We start from the raw sequence: 16,277 nt of genomic DNA on the forward strand, positions 1-16,277 counted from the left end.
TTTGTTATTTTACTTTTCCGCTTTTTTTTGATATTTGATTTCAGAGTAGTAACCGGTCATGTCCGGTTCGGTAATTTTTTTTTCTTGCGTCAGTTTTTTTTTTAATTTTTTTTGAATTTGAATTTAAATTTTGGAATGTTAACGGTCTGTCCGTGACATCCGGTTCAGCCGGATGTTGTTTTATTTTGTATTGATAAGCGTTTTGAGTCGGTCTCTGCGCTTCTGCCAGGTTTTTTTGAATTTGACAGCTGCTCGTTTTGACAGGCATGATAGGAACATTTTTCTGTTTATGGCGCAGGAACAGTAAGGTTGGCAAGGACCCGCCCCAGCCGACAATGACTAGCCACTGTGCACCAACACATCATGCCGACCGCCTTCCTTACTGCTTCCACTGTAGATGCGTTACCATAACACATATGTAAGATTATATGTATATCCAACAACCCAAATGTATGAATGCTGCAGCGACTAAGGCAATGACGACGGTAGATGGACAGTGGGTTGAGCATAAAGCGAAGAAATTAGCAAAATGCAAGCAACGACAACTACAGCGATGATGTGACGTTAGAATCGTAGGTATGTATCTATGTATGTATGTGCGACGTAGAGAGTAATGCAAATTCGAAGACTGGTTGGAAATGCATGTGCGACGTAGGTTGAACAATAAGGAGGGGCGTAAACATCCACCCCCCTTGAAAGCTTGCTTTCAATTGTTACTGTTGATATGATGATGGTTCTATTGGTAGTTTACATACTCGAGTCACTGCTCTTTTGTATGTTCCTTCAGCAGTTTTGATAAGAACCACTCGTACTATGCCATCAGTTCCAATGAAAGTATCAACAACTCTACCTAGTGGCCACTTCAGGGGTGGTGTGGAATCGTCCTTAATAAGAACCATGTCGTTGATTTTTAAATTTTGATATGTTGTCCTCCACTTGGTACGAACCATTAATTCCTTTAGGTATTCCTGCCGCCAGCGTTCCCAAAAGTTTTGTTGCATTGATTGTACCATTTGGTATCTTGATAACAACCCAGTAGGAATTTGTTGGACCGATGGTTCAACTACCGTGGTGAGATTTCTGCCAATCAAAAAATGAGCAGGAGTAAGCGCACGAAGATCGTCAGGGCTAGTAGACATGGGTGTAAGCGGGCGGCTGTTGATCATTGCCTCAGCTTGACAACAAACTGTATTTAGCTCATCGAATGTGAGCAATGGTGCGCCGATAACCCGTCGGAGATAATATTTGGCACATTTTACTGCGCTTTCCCAAAGGCCGCCGAAATGCGGTGACCGTGGCGGTATGAATCTCCATTCTATGCCTTCGTCTGCACAAGCTGAATGGACTGTATTAATATGTTTTTGTGATGTAAACTCCGATAACATCTCCTTCAACTCTCGATTTGCTCCGACGAAATTTGTTGCATTGTCTGAGAAAATTGTGCGGCATTTGCCTCTGCGTGCAAAAAATCTCTTGAGAGCAGAAATGAACGCGGCAGTACTCAGGTCTGGCACCAACTCCATATGCACGGCCTTTGTTGTGAAGCAAATGAACAATGCTATGTATACTTTGATAGGGCCCTTGCTTCTAATTCTTTGAGTTATTGACAAAGGACCGCAATAGTCAACCCCAGCAATTTCAAAGGGATAAGCAGGCTGAACGCGTTCTGGAGGAAGTGCTCCCATGAGTTGCTGTTCTAGCTTGGGTTTGTTGCGATAGCATAAAATGCACTTGTGAACTACCTGCTTAACTATACTTCGAGCATTGATAATCCAGTACTTGTCACGAAGGATGCTCAAGAGAGTTTGGCATCCAGCATGGAGGTGTTGACGATGCGTAGCTTCAACGAGGGTTCGCACGAATGGGTGTGCCTTGGGAAGGAGAATTGGGTGTTTCGTAGACCACGGCAGTGATGAATTAGAAATTCTTCCACCCACTCTGATTATGTCATCGTGCAGAAATGGCGATAATTGATTGAGTGTGGAATTACGATTGACCTCAGATGTTTGTAGTGTTTTGTAATCTTCGGCAAATTCTACACTCTGGATATATCGGCACACAGTCATTAGAGACTCATCTAGTTCTTTGGCCGTGATTGGTCCCGATTCCACGAAGCGATGACGAAGGGATGAAATAAAACGTTTAGCGTAAGCAAATATCCGAAGCAGTTTTCCGTACCTATTCACATATTTGTGTTCAGCTATGATATCTTTTTGTGGCGACGATGTTAATGAAACACAAAGTGCGCGCTGTTCTGGAAGTTCTTGCGAAGCGGCAACTGGGTTGCGTGGCCAGAACTCGCTTTCCTTTGTCAAAAAATCTGGCCCACTGAACCACAATTTATTATCGATGAGGGCCTCTACTAACGTTCCACGCGATACTAAATCTGCTGGATTCTCTTCGGATGGGACATGATGCCATGTGAAGTCAGCAGTAATGTGTTGTATTTTTGCAACTCGGTTGGCGACGAATGTTGTCCAGCAAAGTGGTTCGCGTTGCAACCATGACAAGGTGATAGTTGAGTCAGACCAACAGTGTACATTGCTCTTCTGTGCGCTGAATGTTTCTAAAATCGAATGAAGCAGCTCTGAGAGCAACAGAGCAGCACAAAGCTCCAATTTAGGCAGGGTTATCTCCTTCGTTGGTGCAACTCGTGACTTGGCACAGATAAGAGTTGAATGGATAGCATTTTCATCACAAGAAACGGCATAGATACATGCCCCATAAGCCTTACCGCTTGCATCTGCAAAGGCATGTAAATTAGTGTTATTGTTAAAGTATACGTACCGTGGCACTTTGATCCGATTGACGAGGGTCAGTTGATGGCAGATACTCTCCCATTCTGTGTGAATAGAAAGCGGTACACTCTCATCCCATGCTAGACGTAGTTTCCAGAGGCGTTGCAACAAGATTTTGCACTTAACGATGATAGGATTAAGTATTCCTAGCGGGTCGAAGAAGCTTGCTACTTGTGCCAATATAGTGCGTTTGGTTAGCTTCGATGAATTATGTTGCGATGAGCGGTACGAGAAGATGAAATTGTCCCTTGTTGGTGACCATTTCAGTCCCAGAGCCTTTATGTAACTCATTTCATCTGCTGTGATAATTTCTTCAACGTCACCGCTTGGTATGTCTTCAATAATTTCGTTGCAATTGGACGCGAATTTACGAAGTGGAAAGCCCCCTGATGCTAGTAGTGCGGTAACTTCAGTCTTGATTTCTAGCACTTCCCCTATTGTTTTCCCCCCTGTCATGAGGTTGTCGACGTAGAAGTCGCGAAGAGTGACTCGCGATCCAATAGGGTAGCTTTCGAGGTTTTCACGTGCAAGTTGTTGTAAGCAGCGAACTGCTAGGAACGGGGCGCAGCTGGTACCGTACGTTACCGTTTGAAGTTGATATGTTATTAGAGGCTCTGCAGGAGAGTTACGCCACAAGATACACTGCCATTTTGCATCGCGTGGATCAACGATGATTTGCCGATACATTTTAGTGATGTCGGCCATAAGAACGAACCGGTGAGTTCGAAACCGAAGCAGAATATTTACAATATCGTCTTGTAGTGTGGGCCCTGCGTGTAGAATTTCGTTTAAGGACCGCCCATTTGAAGTGCGACATGAAGCGTCGAATACTACACGCAATTTGGTTGTCGAACTCTCCTCCTTTACAACGCAGTGGTGGGGAATGTAGGTACCTACCTTCGAAGCTAACGCGCCCGGATCGACTGGTACCATATGTTGTAGCTCAATGTATTCTTGCATGAATGCCTTGTACTCTTGGTGAAGAATGCGGTTACTCTGAATTCTCTTTTCCATGGCGAAAAATCTTCGACGTGCCGTTTCCAAGGAGTTACCTAACCCAGCAGGATTTTCTTTGAAGGGGAGACGTACGATGAACTTCTTCGTAACCACGCAACGTATCGTATTTTCTCGAAAATGTTTTTCACACTCATGATCAGTTGTTGCGTTATCGACAAGTGGTTTGTAGCAAACGTCTTCTACATTCCAGAACCTTTCCAGAAGAGATTCAAGCGATGAATTCGTTAGTGACGACGACTCGGTGTACGTTGTTGAGGATGAAGTAAACACCGAGGATAATGAGAGCGAAGAAGACGTAGTGAGGGCTCCAGCCACTACCCAACCCAGTTGCGTCTTTTGCAGAATGGGTAAGTGTTTCTGCAGTTTTATTTGCCCCACAGACAGGATGTCGAAGAAAATTCCGGCACCAAGAAGCAAATCAATGACACCAGGGATATGAAATGTTTTGTCGGCCAGGTTGATGTTTTGAGGTATCCCCCATTCAGCAATCTCTATAGGGCATCGTGGTTGAGATGAAGAAATCGATGGCATGATGACGGCTTCCACTAGTGACGTAAATCCAGTGTGCATGGATTTGACTCCAATAAGAGCCACGTATTTTGCTTTCGTTCGTAGTGCGCCTATTCCGCTGATTTCCATAGCAATTTTGGTTCGAGATAATTTCAGCATATTGGCGATGCGTTCTGATATGAAATTAAGCTGAGATGCCGAGTCGAGCAGCGCTCGAGCCGTAATTGAATTACCTTTATTGTTGTGAAGTTGTACTACAGCTGTAGCAAGGATTACATCATTGCTCTTCATATGTGAATGCAGTGACGCTGCTGGTGCTTGGATGGGGTCTGGTGATGTTAGTGTCGACGGCGAATTACGGTGAAGTAGGGTATGATGACTCACCTTGCAATGTTGGCATCGATTGGTTGATGGACACTTGCTAGACTGATGATTTTTACCCAGGCAATTTAAACAAAGATTCCTTTTCTTAGCGACGTCATACCTCTGCAAAGGGTCCATAGCGGCAAATTTACTACATTTAAAGGCACTATGTGTGGCCGCTTCATCGCACAGTGGACATTTATTGTTATTCGATGTGGTGACCAATACTGAGCCAGCCTTTGATGGACGCGCTGGGAATTTAGATGAGCTGTTTTTACTTGATACGTTGTTGCTGGCCTTTACCATGTTTATTGTTTGGCAACGGCGCTCGATGAACGAGACCAGATCGTCCCATGATGGAAGTTGAAAGGCATTAGTTGTAGCACTATCCCATTTGACTGACACTTCCTCCTCCCATTTCAACTGTGTTTCATGGTCCAATTTGGCAACGATGAGGTGCAGTAAAATACCATCGGCGATTTGGGTGCGAGTTGCCAAGGACTGCATAGCACGAAGATGAGCATTTATGGAGTCGATGAATTCTCGTAAAGTGGCAACTGTCGGGTGACTGATAGCTCCGTTGTCGAAGATGGCTTGCAAGTGCGATTGAAAAATATACCGCTTATTATCGTAGCGGTTAACAAGTAACTCTATAGCCCGTTGATAATTATCGTGTGTAACTTCCAGCGACTGTATTAAGCGAAATGCACTGTCACTTAAGCAAGAGCGTAGGTATTGGAACTTCTCCACGTCATCAAGTCCTGTGTTGTTGTGTACTATAACCTTAAACATATTATAAAAGTCAAGCCATTCCGTGTGTTACCCACTAAATTTCGTTAGCTGCAGCTTAGGTAATCTGTGCGATGCTGGTTGCGATGACGAAGTCGAAGAATTCGGTGTAGGAACTATAGTGCTACTAAACCCATCACTCCGACGAAGTGCAGCTATACGATCGATTATGATGCTTTTTACTTCACAAAACGATTCTTCGAAAGTTAATCGGTGATCTAGCTCAAACTGAGACTCATCAAGATGCTCCAACTCCGATTGTAGTCTTTCAAACGTGGAGAAATGATGCTCCAAAAGCGCAAGTTTAGATTCCAGCTGTGAATACGTCAAAGTGTTTAATTGCTGCGCGTTTTCACGCAGTTCGGAGATTCGGCGACATAGTTGTTCTCGTTGCAGCTCCTTGACGTGTATGTTGTTGGCATTTGATGCTATTGGTGTCAATTGGGCATTTGCATCAAATGATCGATCTTCGTTGGTCTGTAACATTTTGACTGATGAGTCTTGTTAATGCTGCGAGCCGGGGTGATCCGGCTCGAAGGACCTATGGATGAGTTATAGAGCGTTTTCTACAACTTTTGACCTTCAACAAAACTTGCGAAGGGTTCTTCAATTAAAGAATTGTTAACCGAACAATTTCGAATTAATAAATTGATTTATTGGAGTTCACTCTTCGATGGTTACAAAGTTAATAATCTTAAAAGCTAAAAACGAATTCAATGCCCTGCAAAAACGCTCCACGTCATTTTACTAGTCATTTTACGGTCATTGTGACTTTCTGCAGCGGTTATATTCATAGTCATTTTTGCATGGGGCGATTAGGTTTTGTGACCAAATTTTCCGTTTCGTTCCTATTAATGTGATCATGCATTCCGCTCCCACCTATAGGATGTGAGCATAGTACTGTGCTGTTCACACACGTCACAATGCTCGTCAAATGGCGGTCATATTCTCCGTCATTTCACTCTACATTTTCGAGTCGTTTGACAATCAATTTTACTGCGGTTTTACCATTTATATAACCGTCATATAACATGAATTTTACCTACAGATTTACTTTACCTGGAGCAACCATATGATTAAAATATGAACCAAAAAAATTGAATTTTCAATATTTATTATTTTCAATATTATTATATATGTACATGAAATTGGAACTTATATTAATACAGTTGATATAAAAAAGAAGTAAGTACTTTAATAATAAATAAACTCGCTTAATTGGTTTTTGTTTTCCAATTGAAATCTTTTCTAAGCGAGCAGAAAATAATTTTAAGCTTTAGAAAAAACTCCAATTCTTTGAATAATCTACAACTTAAAGCTTAGTAGAAATTAAGATTAGGTTTATTTTTTTTTCAGATCAAGAATATTCAAGGTGTTGTGGAATCAGATTGCTGTCGTAATTGGTGAACTTAAAAATGTACGACTAGTAATTGAGTCAGACTTATTATTGTTCTAAATCTAACCATTCCAGCAATAATTCTGCAACCCTTAGCATAAGTATTGATCGGTTTCAAATCTAATTCCAACAGCAATCGTACCACGACATACTTTATTTATTTATTTATTTATTTATATGTACATGAAATTGTAACTTAAATTAATACAGTTCAAATAAAGAAAAGTAAGTATTTTAATAATAAATACACTCGCTTAATTGGTTTTCGTTTTCCAATTGAAATATTTTCCAAGCGAACAGAAAATAATTTTAAGCTTTAGAAAAAACTCCAATTATTTGAATCAATTTAAATCTACAACTTAAAGCTAATTAGAAATTCAGATTAGATTTACTTTTTTTTTCTGATGAAGAATATTCAAAGGTGTCGTGGAAACCGATTGCTGTCGTAATTTAATTTGAAAGTAATAAAGTAAAGTAAAATATGAATTTAAAAATGTAGGACTGGTAATTGAGTAAGACTTATTATTGTTCTAAATCTAATCATTCCAGCAATAATTCTGCAACCCTTAGCAGAAATATTGATTGGTTTCAAATCTAATTCCAACAGCAATCGTAACACGACATACTTTATTATATATGTACATGAAATTGTAACTTAAATTAATACAGTTCAAATAAAGAAAAGTAAGTATTTTAATAATAAATAAACTCGCTTAATTGGTTTTCGTTTTGCAATTGAAATATTTTCCAAGCGAACAGAAAATAATTTTAAGCTTTAGAAAAAACTATAATTATTTGAATCAATTTAAATCTAAAACTTAAAGCTAATTAGAAATTCAGATTAGATTTACTCTTTTTTTTCTGATGAAGAATATTCAAAGGTGTCGTGGAAACCGATTGCTGTTGTAATTGAATTTGAAAGTAATAAAGTAAAGTAAAATATGAATTTAAAAATGTAGGACTAGTAATTGAGTAAGACTTATTATTGTTCTAAATCTAATCATTCCAGCAATAATTCTGCAACCCTTAGCAGAAATATTGATTGGTTTCAAATCTAATTCCAACAGCAATCGTAACACGACATACTTTATTGTATATGTACATGAAATTGTAACTTAAATTAATACAGTTCATATAAAAAAGAAGTACGTACTTTAATAATAACATAAACTCGCTTAATTGGGTTTCGTTTTCCAATTGAAATCGTTTCCTGTGCAAGCACATCGCTAACCTGTGTTGGCAAAAGATATGATTATACTGTCTTCGATAGATAGTCGGACGAGCCGCTACTCGGCGAAGTAGAGATGACCGTTGTGTCGGTGGCAGCAGTTGCAACAGCAGATTCTAACTTTGCACCATCCGTACAGTGTGATGAATGCTTCACTGCCTTTTCCAATTGCTTGGCGCAAGCAATTTTTGCTGTTTGTAAAGCTTTAGCTGTAATGCAAATATATAGATGGGTTAAAGTGGTTTTCGTATGTTATTCAACAACTCACCCTATACCATCATCACAGCGTTCTCATCGATTTTGAATATGTGTACTGTTTCAGTATTCAGACTCAGTTCGTTTGGTGCAATATTTTCGATTTGATGAATATGTATACTATCAGTTAGGCAGACAATTAGGTGCGTTCGATTCATTCATATACTGTGGGGAATTGAGCCGTAGATGCAATGACAGATATTTTGATTCTTTTTGAAGTGTAACATTTGTAAACAGTTGGGTTTCTCTGCTGTTCCATCACAAGTAGAGAGCTATTGAAGAAACGCTCGACCAAGATAATATGTTGCGATTTACGCGCATAGATTTGTTCCACCTCGTCACAATTATTGATGGAGAAAATGCGAAAGCCATATTTACCATCCAATACCGAAATGGAACTGTAGAGGAAGAAACATTTATTAAAATTTAATAAAATCAAAAAATGATAGTTGTGCTAAAATGGGGTAACGTATTGTATGTTAAAGTATAGCGAAGTCTCAGCGGCTTTGTCCTGGTCAAAATTGAGTTTGAATAGGCTTTATTCTTCATTCTTAGAAACATGTACGAAGGTACCTGGTAAGATAATAAAAATCCTCAACGCTTTTTTTGCAATAACTTAAAAAAACTCATATTCAAACTTCTGCTTAACTTCTACATATCAATAGCTACCTTTACCACCAGGAGTCACTATTGCTTCTACGCCTATGCTATTGTTTCCTACACCGATGAGCTTTGTAATAAAATAAACAGCTATCTCCCCAATCTCTCCATTTTTGTCGCCTCGCGAAACCTGATATTGTAACCAACCAAATCATTGGTGATCTTATTTAAAACATGGCCGCGCCAAATGTCGACCATATGACATTACCCTACCGACTGTCTTACACCTTAAAATTTTGGGTGTGACTTTCATCAGGACCTACATTTTGGTGAGCACGCAGCCGCAATTGTTCCGAGAATTCAGAGCCGTACCAAAATCCTCAAATCCCTCGCTGGCAGTACCTGGGGAAAGGATAAAGAAACTCTCATGACTACACACAAAGCAATTAGCCAGCCGATTAAGTGCTATGCGTCACCCATATGGTCGCCAAGCCTAAAAATTACCCACTGGAAGAAGCTACAGGCCTGCCAAAATACTGCTCTCAGAATTGCCACGGGCTGTCTTCTTATGTCCGTAGAACACCATCTGCATAATGAGGCGAGAATACTCCCCATCAGGGAGAGAAATGAGATGCTGACCAAACAGTTCCTGTACCCAGAAACCTGAGCATCCCAATAGACATCTGATTGGTCAACCAGCACCGCCTAGGGGCCTAAGGAGTCATCTCCGTAAGCATTTTGACGAAATACGGCTCCTGAGAACCCAGCCGTATGAAGCGAAAAAACACAAGCAGGTCCTTGGTGAACTCCATAAACAAGCGTCGGACCTTTATGCTAGGAATTGCCCGGTGAATCCAGTACTCAAAGAAAAGTATCCAAACCTCGCGGAAGAGGAACGCATACTCCCCAGAGAAAAGCGAGTCACTCTGGCTCAACTTCGTTCTGGATACTGTAACAGGTTAAACTCTTACCTATCCAGAATCAATCCCGACATACAAAATCTGCTAGCACTGACCAAGCCTAATTTAAAGGCATGTGACGCCAGAAAGCAGTGACCAGTCAGAATACCAGTCATGAGTCTACAGGCCTCCCTTTTTAATGATATAAGTAACTTTGTTTGTCTAAGGTTGTAAGACCTACACATAATCTTCGACACTTTACAGCCCCGTGCTTGGATCCGCGCCTTTCCTGCTGGTAGATCATGTGTACCTCTCGCATTCTCTTAATCAGGCAATTAAAATATAAAGGTAATTCTTTACTTTAGCGCCCAATAATGTAAGTCATGAATAAAATAACTTCTGAAACAGGTAGAACAAGTAAGGGTGTCTAAGTTCGGGTGTAACCGAACATGAGCTTCATTTGTACATTTCATTTCAGATGAATTACTTTTCTACATAATTTTAATTAGTTCTTGACGAGCCTTAATGTAAACGGTTTACTTGAGCTGGCCGGTCAAAGCACTTCATATAGGGTGTATGTGTCCGCAATGTTACCAGAATCGGTGTGATGACCAAACGGAAAAGCCCGATTGGCAAATACTAGAAGTTTTCAAGGTAACAACTAAAATCCTGCCTCTAAGTCTGATAACTATGCTTCCTCGAGGGAACGGAGCCTTAGCTACGCGCGCGCAAGAAACGAACGCATGCACTAAGCATGAAACCCCCGGAGGGAATGTCCTCGTAAACACTCGCCTCATGAGCCTCAAGTCTTCTTTCTTCAGAGGCAAGAGCAACTTTGTTAGTCTAATATGATAAGGAGTGCAAATGCCTGATTTGAAGGCCTTCTTACATGAGTTAAGAAATCTATTCATTTAAAAAGTTAAGAAAATGGAGAGGAAAAAGGTAAGAATATTTTTGTTAAGTCCTGATTTGTGTCATGCGTTAAGGGGCCGAATAGTCACCGATAGAATACGATAAGGAAAATTACCTTCAATCACACGTTCACATCGTGCCGAACACGAACAAAGTAGTAGGAGCACGTACATATAGCTCATTTATTTCAATGGTGTCATAACTCAAAAAACATGACTTTTGAGTTAATAACATATAAACGTACCCAATATCATAATCTATGTTGTATAAAAAAATCTTTGTGATCAGTTAAAACTTTACCACTATAGCACAATGAAAATAAGCCTTTATATGGGCAACATATGGCAGTTAAAATCTTTGAATGGCTCTCCTGGAAAATTGTGTTTTTGGAGTTATGACACCATTGAAGTAAATGAGCGATATGTTATTATGCGAACCCATATTTTTACGTAAAAGTCCAACGATCACGGATGTTACGGCTTTATTTGAGGTTGTTGTTGTATTAACGGTAAAGACACCCCCAAAGGTTTGCAGCAGCTTTAACTCCGACGTCGGCAGTATGACATCAACCATGACATCATAATAAAAAATTTGGGTAATTCTTTACTTTAGCTCACAACTGCTAAAACTCGTCTAAAAATATCGGGAGAGGTGTCAAAAGACGCGCTTTGGACCCAGGATCACGAATCTGAAAGCGGAAATTGGAAATTTTATTTCGTTTCGGAGATATTTGCAAACAAAATTAAAAATTTTCATGTGGATATTGTAATTTTGATGATTTTGTGGTACCCACAAGAAAAACTGTGGGTAAAAGTGTTTTGCGCGGATATAGTTTGGGTCTCCAAACCGGTGTTGGACCCACCCAGGGTAATTTTTTATAAGCGCGGCCGAAGGCCCCCAATGCAGAAAGCTGTTCTGCACAAAAATACTATAGACCACCTCCGGTTTCGGAGCGCTCCGTGGCCATTTTGCAGGTTTTTGAAATATCTTGTGACAGAAATTAAATTCTTAATTTCCACTATCGGATTCGTGGTCCAGGGATCAAAACGCGTCTTTTGAACCCTCTCCCGATATTTTTGACAGTTGTGAGCTAAAGTAAAGAATTACCAAAATTTGTATAACAATTATTATCTGGTTTATTTTTGTTGATACCTTTTCACATTTTTCCATGTCACGACACGCCATATAAATTGTGGCTCCACGTTTAGCTAGTTCCCCGGCTGTCTCCTTTCATATGATGGTATTTGCTCTAGTAATAAGAACAACTTTCCCTAACGCCGTCGTACTCTTTCGATACTTCCCACCTTGCATATAGGATCTACACAGAGACAAATGGTATTAGTTCATACAGCTTATTTTTAAATATTTCAAATGTGCGTATTCATGATTACCTGATAAACCACAAGGCGGCGGCTGCAGTCAGTAGCCAAGCAATAGTTATTTGCTCCAATATGCCAATCATCCTGAAATCTTCATTATTACCGAATTTTCATCGGCGCTGCGCTTTTTAGCATCTTCTTTAACCATATCCTTGTTCTCGCTATGTATGTACTTAAATAGTGTGCTGTCAGGATCGGATGCTGTTTTATCCCACATTTTTTCCAAAGCCATAAAACTTTCATCAGACGTACGTTTATTATTATAAGGAATCCTCTTTATAGTGTTTGCATTGTTGGATTTATTTTCATCCTCCATTTCAAATATTTTGTTCATTGCATTTCCGCTAACAGCAACGTTACTCTCGTGTTGATCCACATTCGCTACACGAGGAGCTGCGCGTGCTTCTAGCAAAGTTTGTAGATCCTCCTCTAAATCCAAGCTAAAGCGTTGGCAAGATACCGGCTCTTTAGCAGGCGTTGTAGCCTTTCTAAATGTGTTCGTGAATCGAGAAAAAAATGTTGAAGATATTGTTTGTATTAATTTTTAATAATAGGTATATATTACCCATGCTAAAGTGATTTATCTTTTTAAAAGTAAAGTAATAAAGTTCTACAAGCTAGTAGCTACTTTTTAGTAAAAGATTTGGAAAATTTTCAAATTCTTATATATTAAGCCAATTTACTCTACAGTATTCAAAACATCCATCTCCATGCTCACTCGAATGGCTCATCATAAACAAGCATGCAATTTTAATGATATATTATAAAGTGGACCGCCCATCTATATTTGGGAATATAAGAAACAATTTGGTGTGAACAGTTGGTGCCAGTTAACCCTCTGAAAAAGCAACTGACGCGCCTTTTTGAACGGACATAACCGTTTAAACGGTTAAGCACCAATTAAGTAAGAAGGAAATAATTTGATTTATTCGAGTTTAAATACTTAAGTGGGATAGTTGAAACTTACATGATGTTTATCACCGCAATACGCACAATTTGTATTAACATTTGGTCCAGTTGGTATACCGAATTTTACTTCCGCATTGCCTTTATCTGAGATCTTGCTTTTTACAATACCCATAGGCTGTAGCGTATAGGTATCACAACCAGTGCATTGAAATACCATTCATTGTTTGCTGTGTTCATAATATAAAGATATGGTAAGTAATGGATTGTGGTAAAAGGCCAAAATGCTGTATACCAACCTCATGCATACGCACAAATACGCGTATATAAAAATTGGCAGAAATGCTCAAAAGTGGCTCAATATATTTTCCATAACGATTAGAGTGCGTTTCAATGCAATGCAATAGTATACGCAATCCCATCTCATGGCAGCATTTCATACGCAAAGGCACAGAACTATATTTGGCATTGCAGGCTTCAGGCGTATTGCCTGCCAGCACAGCCATATCATTCGCAGTTACAAGTAATGAACCCCCACTCGTCAGTGAATGTATAGCGCCATCCAGAAAGCGATTCGGACAACCATAAGGATCTAGGTCTATAACATCGAAACGCTTCTCATATGAAGTTGAAAGGTACATGAGAGTCCTATTGCGAATTTTATTATTGATTATTACAGTTAAATCACTAGCTATTGATTCGTATATCAAACCTACATTGCATCCCCTTCGATTGGCACAATTAAATGTTCCACTCCATTGTGTCGCATATTTACGCTAATGGATTCTACTGCCACCTTAGATAGATCATTTGCAACAATTTCACGCACGTCTGGTACTTCTTTTGCATAACTTATGCTACGTAAACCTGTTGCAGCAAGCGCTTCCAATATTCGCAGTCCACCGTCGTATTTTACACCACCAGCCGTGTATGGTTTCTTGTCATTAGCATTGCTTGCTTTCCTTTGTATTTTGTGGATTTTTATGCGCCGCCGCTTCCCGCTCTCTTATCAACCGCTTTGTGTATACATTAAGTACTGAAATACTTAAATCACGATTAAATTCTTGTACTGGATTGTAGAATACGGCCCCGCCGGCAATAATTTCTGTAGTGCTTTCTTTGATCACACGTTCGGGTGCTTTGTCGTTCGTAGCGATCTGTTAATTCATAAAATTTAGGGCGATTTTGTTAATAACGCGAAACATATATTTACCTTATTTTCAGATATTTCCTCAACTTCCATTTTGGCTTTAAACTGCTGTGCATCCCAGTTTTTGTTATCAGCTGTTCGGTGGTGGCATACGCTGGCTGCTGCTTTCGTTGAACAGTGAATCGTGGAAACTGTTTCAACAGAGGAAATATTTAAACATTACAGATGCACAACACTGTTTTTTTATAAATCAACGATGATAGCCAGCCTTGGGAGGTTGTTGCTGCTATCTTGGCCTTGCATTACCCGGTTGCTGTTGTGGTATATACCTTGGTATAACTGGATGTGGCGTCATTGCCCCACCTGGTCCAGTTGATGCGGACCACGAACAACAACCACCACGACCTACACTGTTTGGGTTCACTTTGCTGCTGCAAACACACCTCCGTCACAATAATTAATGGAGACCATGGAGGGGTATCTCAACAAGAGAGGCTATTTTATTGCACACATAGCCGTTTTTTTACACCGAATTTTCTAATCTTTTTTTTTTCAATTTTGGATAATAAATCTTAATGGTAACAAGAATTTTTTTCTTGTATGTATGTGGAAATCAAAATTTACTATTCTGCATTAAAATTGCTCACGATTATTTATACTATGCAATTACATATTTCACTTTCTTTCTTTATAAACATGCACACATTGATATGAGTTTTTTTTGCTAAAACACACTTTAGTAGACCAAAAAATATTAAAGAATCCGTATATTAATTTCTGCAAAATGTAAATCACACAAATTGAAAAAATTTTCCACTTTTCTGCAGAATTAGAAATGGCGGATTTTTTGCACGCAAAAATGACGTATTTTGCTATCTCTAAGAAAATAATAGGTGCGAGAGAGCACGATATATTGTGGGAAAGCAAAATTTGTCAGCATGCTATTTCATTTGGACAATTTTTCATTCCAAATCGTCACCCCTGTCAAAAATTCGTGTGGCTGTGTGCGTTTTTGGTCACACGATTTTTGCAGGGTGCTAGCAGAAAAAATATGTAGGAACATTCCATGGAAAAGCTCTGTTATATTACATTGACGATTACCGTAGAAAATCTCGTATGATTTCTTGAAATAGGTAAACAAAACAATAAGTGCGAAGAGACCAAAAACTATGCGTGTTGTTATGTGTGCATATGTAAGATTATATGTATATCCAACAACCCAAATGTATGAATGCTGCAGCGACTAAGGCGATGACGACGGTAGATGGACAGTGGGTTGAGCATAAAGCGAAGAAATTAGCAAAATGCAAGCAACGACAACTACAGCGATGATGTGACGTTAGAATCGTAGGTATGTATCTATGTATGTATGTGCGACGTAGAGAGTAATGCAAATTCGAAGACTGGTTGGAAATGCATGTGCGACGTAGGTTGAACAATAAGGAGGGGCGTAAACAGTACCTTTAGCGCTATTCACGCAAGATTCAATATGAAGTTTAAAATCGAGTTTATGATAAATTTTTTTTTTAATTGAAAAAAATTTTAAATTAGAATAGAAGAAAGAAAACATTTAGACAACTGCCAAAGCTCGTTGTATAGGTCCATTTCGGGAACTGCTAAATTCCTTCATCGGCAACGATTAGGCGCCGCTGCTTTAACCATTCAACCATCACAGTGGTTTTTTGTTGTTTTCATTAATCCTACTTTTATTCTGGTTCGTGCCAATTGATATTCACAACACTGCGACATCTGTTGCAGAATAGATGTGAAAATTGAACTTGTTTGATGGCAATGCTGCCATAGTGTCATATTTTATTGACACTTTTTTTCCCGTGCTCTGGGATTTATTACCAATTTTTGTTGTTATAACGGCCTACTGATTTGTAAGATCGCGGGTTCGAATCGAGCTCAAGGCCTAACTAATTTATACAAAGAAAATTCTCGAAATTTAACATAACCGGATAATGAAAAACATGACGTTTATGGCGTCTAGCCACATATGGAGAACAATACACGAAGTGAAATAACATGACGTTTAGCTACATAAGGAGAACAATACAAATTGATATAGAAGG

At 39.4% G+C, this 16,277-nt stretch overlaps 2 protein-coding genes across 12 annotated transcripts in view; one reads left to right on the top strand and one right to left on the bottom strand.

Moving 5' to 3' along the window:
- The window catches only part of LOC137234001 (protein transport protein Sec24C-like), a 31,555-nt gene extending 16,687 nt beyond the window's left edge, over positions 1-14,868 (top strand). The window contains exon 9 of the mRNA XM_067757634.1: positions 14,277-14,868. The gene's annotated coding sequence lies outside the window, so the exon portion shown is untranslated. The remainder of the gene's footprint in view (positions 1-14,276) is intronic.
- Positions 6,575-15,078, bottom strand: LOC137234000 (tRNA (guanine(26)-N(2))-dimethyltransferase-like). Of its 11 annotated transcripts, none has more exons than XM_067757623.1 (8): positions 14,266-15,070; positions 13,769-14,209; positions 13,352-13,700; positions 13,114-13,282; positions 12,399-12,634; positions 11,920-12,085; positions 8,370-8,754; positions 6,575-8,310 (listed from the first exon to the last, which is right to left on the bottom strand). In XM_067757623.1, the coding sequence occupies exons 2-4, from the start codon at positions 13,819-13,821 to the stop codon at positions 13,247-13,249; spliced, it is 438 nt and encodes a 145-aa protein (XP_067613724.1). In that variant the 5' UTR covers positions 13,822-14,209; positions 14,266-15,070; the 3' UTR covers positions 6,575-8,310; positions 8,370-8,754; positions 11,920-12,085; positions 12,399-12,634; positions 13,114-13,246. The 11 variants fall into 11 exon arrangements, with proteins under 11 accessions (XP_067613724.1, XP_067613723.1, XP_067613722.1 ...); XM_067757622.1 differs by having other exon boundaries at positions 12,159-12,634; XM_067757621.1 differs by having other exon boundaries at positions 12,159-12,634; positions 14,266-15,066.
- Positions 15,079-16,277: the final 1,199 nt, after the last annotated feature.

Source organism: Eurosta solidaginis, chromosome 5, assembly GCF_040869045.1.
Source record: "Eurosta solidaginis isolate ZX-2024a chromosome 5, ASM4086904v1, whole genome shotgun sequence".
NCBI lineage: Eukaryota > Metazoa > Arthropoda > Insecta > Diptera > Tephritidae > Eurosta > Eurosta solidaginis.

Coding starts and splice junctions, on each gene's coding strand:
- LOC137234000 (XM_067757617.1), bottom strand. CDS start 13,821: ATGCGACACAATGGAGTGGAACATTTAATTGTGCCAATCGAAGGGGAT. Junction 12,635..13,768: donor CCAATCGAAGGGGATGCAAT/GTAGGTTTGATA, acceptor GAACACATTTAG/AAAGGCTACAACGCCTGCTA.